The sequence below is a fragment of the Chaetomium fimeti genome (assembly GCF_033439085.1).
Source record: "Chaetomium fimeti strain CBS 168.71 chromosome Unknown B0H64scaffold_5, whole genome shotgun sequence".
Taxonomy (NCBI): Eukaryota; Fungi; Ascomycota; class Sordariomycetes; order Sordariales; family Chaetomiaceae; genus Chaetomium; species Chaetomium fimeti.
The window spans coordinates 873,798-887,258 of NW_026944333.1; the positions used below are offsets into that span (position 1 = coordinate 873,798).

The following is a 13,461-nucleotide window of genomic DNA, read 5'->3' on the forward strand; positions in this document are numbered from 1 at the left end:
CCCCTCTTGGCCCGCCCTTCGATTCCATAATCCGAAGCCACCCACTTTCCGTTTCGACCTCGAGCACGAAGTACTTTGTACCGTTGATGGAAGTCTTGGCTCGGCTTCGCCCGCCCACTGTTAAGCTGGCAACCCCTCCGTCGCCCCCAAACTAAACTTCGAGGTCGCCCGTCAGCCAAGCCTACCCACCAGGACCGCCCTTGGGTCACGGCCAGATCTCCATCAGTCCGTTTGAGATTTTGAGCCTTCTCCATCCTCCTCCTGTCAGACCCGTTACCACGCAGGAGCTTTTATTTACACTCGCCAACCCTGTTGCGCGTTTTTGTGCCGCCTTAGCAACCGCCGTGTGCTCTGTGCGGCGATTAATTACGGTAGGGATTTATTTGGTTTGGAAGCTCGAGCTCTCCAAAACCCCGCCACACCTAGCTTTCCACCTTGCATCGACTCCCGCCATCGACCACCGCTGCTGGCCGCGAGCCGCGTCATCATGTCGTTCAAGGTCAAAGCCCTGTATGACTACGTCTCTGGGCACGAGGACGATCTAGGCTTCAGCGCCGGGCAGATTATCACCGTCACCGACGAAGAGGATGATGACTGGTACGGAGGGGAGTATATTGACGACTCTGGCAATACGTGCGAAGGCATCTTCCCGCGAAACTTCGTCGAGAAATATGAGCCCACCGCTCCGCCCCGCCCGACAAGATCGCGCCCCAAGCGGGAGCCCGAGGCTGCTCCAGCGCCCGTCCCCGAGCCTGCTGCCCCGCCCGCTCCGGCGCCCGCTCTCCCCGCTCCCGACTCTCCGAAACAAGCTGCGCCGGAAGCCGAGGAAATACCAGAGCCAGTAGCTCCCGTCTCGCCACCGCAGACCTTCTCTGCATCTCCCCCGGCTCCGGCGCCCATCGCAGAGCCTCCCTCGCCCAAGCCGGTGCAGCCGGTGCGAGCGCCTGCTCCCGCCCCCGCTCCTGCGCCGCCCGCCCCACAGCCCGCCGAGGTCCCGTCTGCAAACTCACCGCCTTCCCCAAAGCGCGGCCCATCGTTTCCCAAGCCGGGTGGCCCACCTCCCGTGACCGAGAAGCCGAGTAGCAACTCGTTTAAAGATCGCATCGCGGCATTCAACAGAGCCGCCGCTCCGCCGATCACCCCCTTCAAGCCCAGCAACTTGAGCTCTGGGGGAACCGGCGGCTTCATCAAGAAGCCCTTCGTTGCGCCCCCGCCTAGCAGAAATGCCTACGTCCCACAGGCGTCGCAAGCTCCCGTCGCAAAGATCTACCGCAGAGATGAGGACCCGGAGGTAAAAGAACAAGAGGCCGAAGTCCTCGAAAATGCTGGCAGAGCGGGCCTCGTCCCCACGGGGTCCACAAATGAAGGCGAACCTGCCGAGGACGAGCCTAAGCCCATGAGCCTGAAGGAGCGGCTGGCCTTGCTGCAAAAACAGCAGATGGAGACGGCTGCCCGCCATGCCGAGGCCGCAGCGAAGAAGGAGAAGCCCAAGCGGCCACCCAAGAAGCGCCTCGATAGCCAGGACACGGTCGAAGGGGAAACTGTTGAGCGGACTGAGGAGACAAGGAGAACCTCTACCGACGAGGCTCACCCGCCGCGCATGGCACATCCTCCGAGGCGTAGGTCCTCCAAGGGAGCCGAACCCCGTGACGGAAACGAGGCGGATATGTCCGGAGCCGGCGAGACAACCGAGGGCCAAGAGGACCTCACCGAGAAGGAGGACAGCGATGGCCGAACTAAACACGTGGCCACGGTATCTAAGCAGGAAGATAGTAGTCGGAGAGAGGAAGAGGACGAAGAGGACGAAAATGAAGAAGAAGAAGAGGAGGAGGAGGACGAGGAGGATGTGGATCCCGAGGTTCGGCGCCGAGAGGAATTGCGCGCGAGAATGGCAAAGATGTCTGGCGGCATGGGGATGCCCGGGATGGCCATGCCCTTGTTCGGCGCTCCTGCCCCAGCGCTGCCAAAGAAGAAGAAGGCCGCTGCCGAAAAGCCGGTGGAGGAGGTTGAGGAGCCTGTCTCGCCGGCCACCCGGGTGGCCCCCCCTATCCCCCTCCTTGGGCTGATGCGACCTCCTATCCCTACGGAGCCGAAGCAGCCCGAGTCGGAAGACGAGGAAGAGGAGGAATCTGATCTCCGAACTCCGCATCAGGAGGCTGCTCCGTCAGGTAAGTTTGCTTAGGAAGCCCACCTCGGGTCACAATACTGACCATTGTAGTACCGCCTACGGAACAAGGAGCCCCCCCTCCTGTCCCTGGCGGAAGACCGGCTCCGCCTCCTGTTCCTGCGGACTGTGAGTATCATCGTGCCCAGCGTTTTGAGCCATGGAATATTATTGTTAATCTCGTAAAGCACGTCCGCCGCCACCGCCTCCAGCCACCTCGGCGGTCAAGTCGCCTAGTGAAGGATCGAAATCGGATGACGAGCTCTCGGAGCGACCTAACCCGGAGTCTGATGCTCTGAGCGGCGATACGAACCAGGTCACCAGAGCTCCGCCGCCGCCGCCACCCGCAGCTGCTGCCCCGCCTCCAATTCCGACGTCACCACGCCCGTCGGTAGACAGTCGTACGTCCTACGTTGAACAAACCCCTCCACGAGAGTCCGCGTCCAGCAAACGGAGCAGCAGGCCGCCACCGCCGGTTCCCGGTTCCCCTCCAGCCCTCCCGCCTGCTCAGTCAAGGCCGCCTCCCCCGCCCCCTTCGGCTGCCCCGCCACTGCGGCGAGTCTCGACTGGTGACCCCAGGCCTCCGCCGCCCATCCCTGCCGGGCGCAGGAATAGCGACGAAGGTGAGGACGAGGAGATCACCGAGTATGAGGGCGACTATGATACGGACATCGCGTCTTCGGTTCCTCACAAAGATGCGCTCAAGGCGCACCAGCGTGAGTCGAGCTTTGAGGATGTCATGTCCCCGAGGTCCCCAACTACAGGCGCTCCTCCGCCTCCCATTCCCGCCGCATCACCCCCGAGGGCAGGTCCACCTCCTATCCCGAGCCAGCCTCCCCCGGAGACCCGGAAATCGGTGGATATGCCCCGAATGGCCCCACCGCCTCCCCCGCCGCCCAAGGAGACACCTCAATATGACGACGACTACGACCCCTACAACTATACCTCGTCTTCGCAGGCCCCCCCAGCGATGCCGTCGTACCCGATGCCATCACCCTCTCCGTATACGAGGCAGCAGGATGAAACGTTTACTCAAGAGGCACCATACGGCCAGACTCCGAGGTCCCCTCCCCCTCCTCCGCCGCCCGGCCGGGCACCAGCACGGCAGTCCGTCGACCTCCAGCGCGCCGGAATTGGCCGCCGGTCTGTGGACGTTACGCGCCCATCGATGGAGTCCGGCTTCGTTGCTAATGACATCGACCTAGCCAGCCAGTCGTCCTGGTGGCTGCAGCAGAATGGCCTCCCTCCTCAGCTCCACGGACGCAAAGATATCTTCTTCGAGTCCGAGGAGTCGAGCTCTGCCGACTCGCACAAAGGTGGCAAAACCATCATTACTCGCGACATCTACGTTCTTTTCCAAGACTACTCCCAGACCGTCATCACCGTTCGCTTTAACCCGCAAGACCCGTCAGACGTGCAGCTCGAACAGCGCCACGAGCCGCCTCCACGCGCCCTGCGCCAGGATCAGCTCGAACAAAGCTACGACCGCTTCGGCCGCGCCATCGGGGAGGCCGTCACGTCAAAGAAGGACACGGTCGTCGGCGACGGCACCCCGCAGGCGCTCGTCTACGAGCTGCTCCGGCCGTTCAAGGACGCGCTCCTGCCCGTGGGCACGCGGGCGTACGGGGCGCTCGTGTACAGCAACCTGGCCAACGCGAGCACGACGCAGAACGACGAGATCCGGCCGGGGGACGTCGTCAGCATCCGCAACGCCAAGTTCCAGGGCAAGCACGGCGCCATGCACGCCAAGTACTCGGTCGAGGTCGGCAAGCCCGACCACGTCGCCGTCGTCGCCGAGTGGGACGGCACCAAGAAGAAGGTGCGCGCCTGGGAGCAGGGCCGCGAGAGCAAAAAGGTCAAGCTCGAGTCCTTCAAGCTCGACGACCTCCGCTCCGGCGAGGTCAAGATCTGGCGCGTCATGCCCCGCAGCTGGATCGGCTGGGAGTCGGGCGGTGCTGGTGCTGGGGGTGGTGCCGGTGCTGGTGGAGCTGGGAACTAGGAGGCCCTGATGGGGTTGCAGATGAGGGATTTGAGGGGGCTTGGTGTGGCGGGGGAGCTGGTTGGGGTGTTGGTTAGGGTTGCGATGGGGGTTGGCGGTGGGGGGTACCCTTGAAGTTCAGTTTGGGTGGTGGTGTGTGTGTCTGTCTGTGTGTGTGTGACAAAGTTGAGTTGGGTTGGGTTGGCTGGAGTCTTATCCATCAGCAGAGCAAAGCAGTGCAAAGTGCAGAGCATCCGCAGTTGAGTTGACGTCGTTGATCATACATACGACAACCGCGCTCGGCTTGACAAGGATGCTTCTTTTATCTACTAGTTAGTTGTTTGCATTACGTTGTTTATTCCTTGGTGTTTTTATGCGATCGGCTTTTGTTCTTGTCATGGCCTGGTGTGTCTCGATAATGTGTATTGGGGTTGGGGAGATGATGGCCTCTCAGGAGGGAACTTTCGTTTGATACTCTTTCTTCCCTGGTCGTCCTCGACGCTTCCTACTCTCGATCTTTTGGATTGGTTTAATGGTTCTTACAGGGAGATATCAGACATGATGCATTAGTCAGAGCTCACCGTGGTGGTTACCTAGATACCGTCTCGTGCGATACTGTCCTGTCACTTGGTATCACCCCCCCCCCCCCCCCCCTTTTTTTGTTCATCTGTCCCAGCTCAGCGATGGCGAGTCATTGCATGGACTGGGCGTGATAAGGCAGCTCACCGCTCACATTGTGACCTTTCTCATAACTTTGATTCGCAATAGAACCGGTTAGGGCTTGGCTCCTGGCCCAGTCTTGAATATTATGGGGTCTCGATACATTCGTTCTCAATTATCTCGAAGTGCACTCAACAATCTGACCAACAATCTGAACTTCATTACTTTATCCCGTCACTTTATCCCGTCAAGAACCACCCAACATTCCATCGCCGCTCATAAAACCGGAGCCTCAATGAGTCAAAACACCGATAGTAAAAGAGTGGGCTAGGGCAGGCCAGCGATGCAAGCTGCAAGTTTGGGCAGGCAGGGTCTCCTGCATGGATGCCCGTCCCGCATACATGCAGCCCAACGTCTGCAGGGAGAATTACCCATGCAACACTGCATTTCTACATCTCTTCCGCCAAGTACATACATATGCTGCCTAGGTATGTACCAAGCAAGGCCGTAACCGCAGGTCCTTACCTAATCCCCGGCTCCGGTACTGACTGCGCAGATTGCCAACACCCACCCACCACCATTATTACCACCACCACTACCACCAACGCGGGATTTAGCCAGGACATCGCTAACGACTCTATCGCCAGAGCAACACACTTGTGTGGGATCCGAATCCAAAACCTCCCACGCACGTGGACAGGAACCGCGACACGATAGGGCAGCGCAGCGCCGGCAGCAGCGAGAGAGAGAGAGAGCGAGGTATAAAAACGGCGCAGCAGCCGCGGGATGATGGGCTGGCTGCGGCTGTATGCACCATCCCCATCCCCATCCCCATCCCCATCCCGTCCCTATCCCGTATGTATGTCTCTACTGTGTATGCATAGCCCGCACTCGACGTGTCCATACACAGCACCGCACAGCACAGCGTACAGCTGGATGTGCGTGTGCCAGCCGGCCCCCCGCTTTGCGGTATCGGCTCGGCATGCGCAGGCTCAGGAACAATGACATGAACATGACATGAATATGACATGAAGATGGCATGCGCGCGAGGCGGTTGCTGATCTGCCCTTCTCAGGGAGCTGCTGCTTGTCCTTCCCCCGTTTTTCTCCCGCCCCCGCGTACACGGGTTTGATGGCCCGGTTGACGCGGCCCTGATGGAGGCTGGGGCGGAGGACGCCAGTGGGAGCATGACAAGTGAGACAATGGGGTGGAATGAGGGCCGAGTCCCCCCTTGTTTTATTTTGGGGGATCTAGATGGTGTGTTCTCGTTTCGATCCGGGTTTAGCTCCCGTGCTCGCTGGCATAGCCCCTGAGATTGAACCGCAACGTGGGTGCCTCATTATCTTGACAACGGGCTCATGTGCTGCTGGAGAGTGGACTGGTCTTGGACTGCCGTGTGACATGGCAGTGATGAAACCGCACGGGCCTGAGAGAGCCTCGAGGTTGCGTAAGGAGCTTCTCCCGGTTTACGAAGCCCCTCAGCTGGGCTCGATGCGCTTCAGATCTCAGACCTGGGCGGGAGACGAACCATACGATAATCTGGCACCTTGATGTCCAGCTCTTGCCGTCTGACCCCCTTCCTCCTGGCCGCAAGGTCGCAGTGACAAACGCCTGCACCTCTCACCCACAATGGTATTTGATGATCCCGTTGCGCATACACTTCGGCTGCGACGCAACTGTCTTAACCCTCATTGTGGGGTATGGACTGATCGTCTTCGATTCACGGGGCTGACTGGCCCAGGCTGCAGTTTAGACAGATGATGGGGGTCAGTTCTGAGCCAACAATGGGCCTTTGCCTACGAGTCACGGAACACAACACCAATCGTCTTCGAGCACCACCCGTCGATGAAACTCCGGGGTCCAATAAGAGAAGTCCCGCATGCAGCAGATCCGTTTTGTCGTTCATTGAACAGACGAATGCGGAGGTTGTGCTCAACGGCCGGCCCGCGTGGAGGCTGGGCCTTGCTGTCTGCTACCGACCGAGACAATGACCGAGTTGAGAGGCACGCGAGGCCTTGATGTCATGCATTTTCCCCGCGCTCGTCGAAAAGGGGGGACGTACTGGGTGGCAGTGGCTGTGGTTAAAGGAGAGACTCCAACAGCCTTCGAATCAGGGGTTGCCAATTCGTGGGCATTGCTACGCCATGTAGCAGTCGGATACCCCCAAACGACTTGACTCGGCTCCTCTGAAGGAAGTGGCACCCTTGATACGCGCGCTCTGCGGCACAAACTCGTTACCTCATCCATCCAGTCGAGCCATTTGCGCTTGATAGGCGGGTGATCCCGCCTGGGACAAGTGCGGTGTTTTGAATGAGTGGAAACCTCTCCACCGCCTGAAAAGGGCTTGACTCTCGGAAGCGGAGGAGACGGATGGTGCACTTGAACCACTCGGCTGCTAGTTAGTGTCTGAACCACAGGACGATCAACAAGAGTGTTTCTTGCTATCTCATGTATCCGAGGCGTCAGCCCATCATCAAGCGGCACTAGAGGGAACAGCCGTCGAGAACCGCTCCTTTTGAACCGCAGACCCTTCGTTTTTTGTGGTGTTGTCCGTGATAGGTCGGGGGCTCCTCATTTCGCCGGTCCGGGCAGAACTTGCATATCAGTGGGCAGAAGCATGTTGTATTACTGAGTGTCATGAGGAATTCGAGTGGGTCAAGGGAGCCCGAGGAGAGCGTATCTCATCGCCCTTGTGCCCAAACCTGATCGAGTCCTGATAACCTTTTGGAACACCCCCATGAGCTGCACAAGCTGGCTGGATGGATTGCGGATCGAGGACCGGACACAAACAAGCCCGGCGAGCATGAGCTCTTTGGTGCCGATGAGGGATGACCCGGCTGGCTGATGGAACACGACCCGACCTCCGATCCGAGGAGCGTCTCGGACCCGTCGCGAGCAATAGGCAGATTCAGGAGCTTAGGACGGAACGCTCATCTGAGCAACCCGCGGATGAGCACACAAGGTTCGGTCTCTGACAATCGCTTAGTTATCAACCAAGGGTGGAGGGGATCGGCGTGCTGCAAAAACACCAAAACATCACCCGCCTAATTCGATATTTGATGCCCGCACGCTTGAAACGGGGAGGGTTGGTCGTGAGGCGCGAGAGCTTGCCCCGGAGATCTGGATGCGTCACCACGGTGGCTAGGCGCCAGAGCAAACCCAAGCCACGAATTCCTTGTCAATGACCCTCGAAACCCCAAGACAGCTGTCCCGGGTGAATGGCGAGAAAGGCTGGACACGTGCTGGAGTGCTGGGGTGAGGTTGTGGTCCGAATTGTCAGCGAATGAACGCTTGACACAAGTCAACATTGCATGGCTGCGCAGGAATGGTTGCAGTAGCGAACAGCTCGTCTTCTCGATCTGGGAAACCCGCCATCGGCGCCAAGAGCCAAACGGCTGATTGAATGTGAATTTCGATTGGGTTGAGGGGGTTTTTGAGCGAAATCGGCTCGAAGTTGGGCTTGGGCAGAAGTTGCCATCGCGAGACCGCGAAGTGTACCCTTGCACCGGCACCTCGTCAGGGGGGACTCGCTAGCAACAACGAGAAGCTTCCTCGATAGCCTTTGACTTTTGGTTACGAATTTCGGCCCCTTCCTTGAGTTTGTGCTTCTCGTCGGGCTGAAGCGGGCGCCAACAAACCAACAAACACTAAGGGTTGCGAGGTTGGAATGGGAGAATGGTTCTCCCGGTTCGATGAAGATGATGTCGATTGGACAAGGGAGCTGCACCTGGCCAGCCTTCCCCACGATCTGCCTGCGGCCAATGATCTCACGAAGCGCGAGCAGCCTCAGGGGAGGCAGGCCTGTGGGTCGCGTTGGGCATCCGGGCATGGACGCAGCAAGTGGAAAGAGGATTTTGGAATTGGCGGCCCATACCACTGACCAGACTGCCACGTACCGTATCTGCACCTGCGGTAAGCAGGGATGGCTGCGGATGCCCTGCAATTCTCTGGCCCGAGAAAGCACTTTCAGTGACTCGGGGGGAATGTCCCAAGACTCGGCTGGCGACTGAGCGGTGCGTGGTCAGCGACGTCGAGGAACTCGTCGGCGCCGGTAGATGACATGGTGGTGACAGCGTTGCCCACGACATTCCAAAAACACTCCAGGACAAAAACCCGAGCGGCCGCGGCAGTTTTGCCGGTGCCGAAGGATGGTTGCTTTTTCTGTCAAGAATAGAACGTTGATTTGGCGACACCGAGACAACCGAGCTATCGTCGTTGTCGCGTGTTCAATGCGCGAACTAAGCTAATGTTTAGGTGCTGGCAGGAGATCCGAGTCTCGGTGGCTCGATAACGGCCTCGGATGGGGCGAGGAGCGACCAGAGAAGAGATTTTCCAACGGCCAGCGCCACCCCGCCGCACCTTCTTTCAGCAGTCTCAGCCCATGTCTCGACGGGCACTCCGTTGCCGAGAACGGGAAAGAGCGCCTGCCAGGAGTCAGGACACCGCAGGTTGGCATTTTTTGGTGGGCTTACCACACGCCCCAGCCGCAAGTGTGGCAACCTGGAATGGCATGCAGTCGTCCCTCCCTCCTGTGCAGGATAGGTTGTTCCCCCACGGCGGATGTATTTTTTGGGTGTCCTCGACCTGCCCTCCCCCACGAGTGGAGTGACTCTCGACGGGAATGACTGCCAACCACCCTGCGACTTCCCAATCAGGCGAAGCTATGAGGCCACTGACCAATCACAAGTGCGTTGGGTTTTCCGAATTTTCAACGAATGGCTGAGACCGGGCGGTCTCGGAAACCTCTGTTGCGACCCTGCGCTGTCCACTGAAAAAGCGCGCGCAACAGTCGACCGCAGCGTGAATGGCTGGTTTGAACAACCCCTCCCTTTTGAAGGGTCTCGTCCCACGGCGCATTCGAGGGTCAACGCCATCCCCGATGCGAGGTTGCGGGGGACGGGAGCGGCTCGATCGCGGTGGCGTGTGTCTGGTGGATGCATGTACATACGTACCTCTGTACTTCGCACAGATTACCAGGTTATTGTCTTGAATTGAACCCTCTCGAGACCCTCCGGTTCAGACACCGAATCCCGCGTGAACAATCGTCAAAATCATCACCCCCAACCGCGCTGTTGTTGCATTCGCGGATGGACCACTTGGCTCCTGCGACCTGTCAATTGCCAGCCAAGAAACACAACAGTCTTGGACACTGACCCTGCCACTGCATCCCACCTGTTCACTCTCTCCAGGGACGCTCACTTGTCACCACGCCAGACGCCAGCAAACTCCCCGCGTTTAATGCCCGACTCCAACCCGACACCTGCGACCTCGACAACGCACAAGCCTTGCACGGCAGCCCTGACACGACCTCGCAATGCTCGGCACCCCATGCCGGACCTCTCCCCAGTCGCCAATCGCTGAACACCCTTGAACACTTCTCACTCGCCCGCCCGCTCAAACCCCACGTCACCCCCCCCCGCAGACCCCTGCTTGAACACACTCGACGCACTTGACACACACTCTCTCTATAAACACCATTAGAGCTCCCCATCATCCTCCCACCTCGATCGGGAACTCTCTCTCCCCACAGTAGCCCACAGAACCCCCTACGACTGCCCCCAAGCAGCAAATACTCTCACACACATAGCCCAAGATGGCAGCTTCATATCCCAGGAGACAGCCTTCAAGTCAATCCTCCTCCAGCCATGACTCGCGCAGCCGGAGGAGTAACGACTCATACACATCTCACTCCACAGCACCCACTTCGCTCTATTCCTCACCATGTCCGTCAGACCTGAAGGACTCACCGTCATCAACAGGTACTGGGGCCTACACCGCCGCCGCCAAGTACCACCAGCGCGCCTACGACTCACGCGACGATGTCAGCCCCGCCACCTCGCTCTACCCGCGCTCGTCTGTCGAAACCTACGCTTCAACCACGGCCTCCAGCGAAGACATGGAAGCTATGCTCGCCGATGAGGTTGCGGATTACGAGTGCGGCGCCATCCCGCCGTTGCCGGTCTACCGTCGCGATGTCGTCGAGCCCAACGTCCGCGCGTCGACCCCCCAGGATTTCGCCAAGCTCTTCCCCTCGCTCAACCGCCTGACTATTCGGCACGACGAGTTCACTTCCGATGGAAACATGAACTTGCGCATCGACACGGTGGTGACGGGCCGGAGGAGGACCGCGATCCAGCTCTTCCACTTGCGCATGTACGACTTGGGGAAGCGGGAGTTTTCGCTGCGGAGGTACTCACGGGACTCGGGTCGCGAGGTCTGCAACTCGAAGCGCAAGTTCACCGAGCCTGCCGCGGCGAGGCCCAAGACGGCCGACGAGAAGCCGACGCTGAAGCGGTCCATGTCGACCGCCCTCAAGACGCTCGGCGGAGGGAAGCCGGCCTTGCGCCGCGCCAAGTCGGTCATGACGGCGGCGGGCCGCCCCAGCACCGGCTCCTCGACCAGCGAGGGCGACGACGACTTGTTCGCCGACGGGAGCAACCACTCCCGCCTGTCGCTCGACAGCCGCCTGGTCAAGGGCAAGGCGCAGCGGCCGATGCCGACCAACACCATCAAGCTCGAGTTCAGCAACTACGCCCGCGTCGACGTCAACCGCCGCGGAGGCAAGGGCAACAAGCGCTACGAGTTCGAGTGGTGGGGTCACCGGTACAGCTGGAAGCGCTCCGTCGACAAGCAGCTGGGCCTGGTGTCGTTCCACCTGGTGCGGGACGGGAACGCGAGCGCGCCGGTCGCACACATCGTTCCCGAGACAAGGTCGCCGACCCAGGTCGTCGCCGACGACAACGCCGGCGGATGGGTCCCCCCGTGCTTCATGTGGATCGCCGACGAAGCGATCGTCGATGCCGTCACGGACGTTGCCGAGTAAGTCGGCCAGCCCCAACCCCTTCTTTCATTCAGCAACCCAAATGCTAACCTCTTGCCTAACTAGTGTGATCATGGCAACCGGACTGATGACGCTGGTCGACGACTGCATCAAAGAGCGGTGGCAGACCAAGAAGGCCCACCGGATCGCGATGCCGGCGACCTTCAAGGCGGTCAACTTCGACGCGGTCCGGCCCAAGGCCGTCATGCAGCGCGTCTTCGGCCGCCGGAACTCCAACGACCACCAGCGCGCCTCGGCCCCCTCCAGCCCGCTCCGGCTCGCGAGTCCTGCCGCGGCGTAGTAAAAGCCCGCATCAAATCCCGCCGTCGCCCCCCGAATGCTCCGGCATTCGGCAAAAGCGATGACGTCGGACCTTCACCGACATTCCCCTGGATCAGCGCCACGTGTTGCTGCCCGACCGGAGACCCACACCTTCGGACGATGCCATGTCACCTCGGTCGAAGGTGGTTGGGGTCAATGGTCATTGTTGACGAGGATACCCTTGCCTCTTTTTTTTCTCATTGTCCGGCCGTTTTTCGTTTGCCCTTCTCCCATCCACACATCTTGGAGCGATATGCGCGCAAAGCTCTATATCCTTGTACTAAAAGTGACCGTTTCTTTTTTTCTTTTTTTTTTTTTTTTTTTGAGGGGCTTCCCCACTTTTCTTTTCCGTCTTCATCCCCATCTCACGGCATATGGGTCCGGCGTTGTGATTTACAGACTTCGACAAAAGAATATCATGGATAACTAGCACTTGATTAGCGGTTGGTTTGGTTGGTCGGGTCAGACAGGAGCATTGGGCGGTTGCATGGGACGGTGCGGTGAGGAGTTGTGTCTTTTTGGTTGCTTTTTCCTTGGTTCGGTTTCTCTCAGTTTGACAACAACGGACATCATCAGGTCGGAACGGGACGGACATCTGTGCGCTATCACAGCATTTACCCCGAGTGCGGCCTCGACGGGAATGGTATTTGGATGGAGGATTCAGTTCTACCATGGAGGCATGAACGTGTATTGGATAATGTAGTTACGCAGAGCATCGCACACATTGCGCTTGCTCCTTTCTCGCTCGCGCTCATCTCCCCTTCCTTCCGGACTGGAGGGTGGGATGGGTGACAGAGCACGACATAGCAGACTTACAAACCTGATCTCTTTTGTCAGATCATTATCATACCTACTATCTTGCATTGCACTGCCATGAGCAATAAGTGTGAGAAAGAAGCAACTGACTCAAGTGACACCACCTCCTCATGCTCCCTAAATAGGTTTGTGAGACGAGATGTTAATGTGGATCGTGATGCGAACATGACTGCGGTTGCTTCCCCGCGTGGCGTAACGATGCTTCGGATGAGTATTCCAGGTTGTCTCCCCAAGTGGAAACTCGTACGGAGATGTTGTAGTACATACCGTGGCATATCATATGATCTACCTCTGGGGTTGGACGGGCAACCACAGCTTGCGAGGCAAACCGATAGATCGGCCTGGATCGGTTATTATTGCGCTACTGGGTCTCTCTGTGCCGTAGTTTGGTCCCTACGGCCGATGGGGTGAGGGGTTAGGTAAAGAAACAGCGGCGATGGAACTTGCCCGAAGAAATTACTCCCACATGTAACCACTCACTGACTGGGTCTCCAACCAAACGGGGATGTTTGTGAGGGATTTGGAGAACATCACCCCGGAAGACACGCAATCTCTCATGTTCCCTCCCGCAGCTTAAGCCTCAGCCTAACGCCGGGGCCGAGGAGGTGTGCATGCTCGGGTACAGATGAGAGTACATGCACACACATACGCGCACACACACATAGAAAGAGAAGCGGCAAATTCCACGATCACTCACATATA

General features: G+C 58.9%; 4 protein-coding genes across 4 annotated transcripts; 3 read left to right on the forward strand and 1 right to left on the reverse strand.

Moving 5' to 3' along the window:
* Window positions 1–371: 371 nt before the first annotated feature.
* On the forward strand, window positions 372–4,557 carry B0H64DRAFT_179936 (uncharacterized protein). The gene is made up of 3 exons (XM_062798898.1): window positions 372–2,168; window positions 2,219–2,293; window positions 2,353–4,557. The coding sequence occupies exons 1-3, from the start codon at window positions 488–490 to the stop codon at window positions 4,161–4,163; spliced, it is 3,567 nt and encodes a 1,188-aa protein (XP_062657593.1). The 5' UTR covers window positions 372–487; the 3' UTR covers window positions 4,164–4,557.
* Window positions 4,558–5,182: 625 nt separating this feature from the next.
* B0H64DRAFT_399511 (uncharacterized protein) lies at window positions 5,183–5,639 on the reverse strand (the record flags this gene model as incomplete). Its single annotated transcript, XM_062804020.1, has 1 exon — window positions 5,183–5,639. A coding segment is annotated over one exon (312 nt), but the record flags the coding sequence as incomplete, so codon positions are not given.
* Window positions 5,640–10,279: 4,640 nt separating this feature from the next.
* Window positions 10,280–12,073, forward strand: B0H64DRAFT_179995 (uncharacterized protein). The gene is made up of 2 exons (XM_062798899.1): window positions 10,280–11,621; window positions 11,689–12,073. Exons 1-2 carry the CDS (start codon window positions 10,396–10,398, stop codon window positions 11,921–11,923), a joined length of 1,461 nt encoding a protein of 486 aa, XP_062657595.1. The 5' UTR covers window positions 10,280–10,395; the 3' UTR covers window positions 11,924–12,073.
* Window positions 12,074–12,237: 164 nt separating this feature from the next.
* B0H64DRAFT_399515 (uncharacterized protein) lies at window positions 12,238–12,794 on the forward strand. The gene has a single exon (XM_062804021.1). It carries the CDS (start codon window positions 12,431–12,433, stop codon window positions 12,644–12,646), a length of 216 nt encoding a protein of 71 aa, XP_062657596.1. The 5' UTR covers window positions 12,238–12,430; the 3' UTR covers window positions 12,647–12,794.
* Window positions 12,795–13,461: the final 667 nt, after the last annotated feature.

Coding starts and splice junctions, on each gene's coding strand:
- B0H64DRAFT_179936 (XM_062798898.1), top strand. CDS start 488: ATGTCGTTCAAGGTCAAAGCCCTGTATGACTACGTCTCTGGGCACGAG. Junction 2,169..2,218: donor TCAGGAGGCTGCTCCGTCAG/GTAAGTTTGCTT, acceptor TGACCATTGTAG/TACCGCCTACGGAACAAGGA. Junction 2,294..2,352: donor GCCTCCTGTTCCTGCGGACT/GTGAGTATCATC, acceptor AATCTCGTAAAG/CACGTCCGCCGCCACCGCCT.
- B0H64DRAFT_179995 (XM_062798899.1), top strand. CDS start 10,396: ATGGCAGCTTCATATCCCAGGAGACAGCCTTCAAGTCAATCCTCCTCC. Junction 11,622..11,688: donor GCCGTCACGGACGTTGCCGA/GTAAGTCGGCCA, acceptor TTGCCTAACTAG/TGTGATCATGGCAACCGGAC.
- B0H64DRAFT_399515 (XM_062804021.1), top strand. CDS start 12,431: ATGGGACGGTGCGGTGAGGAGTTGTGTCTTTTTGGTTGCTTTTTCCTT.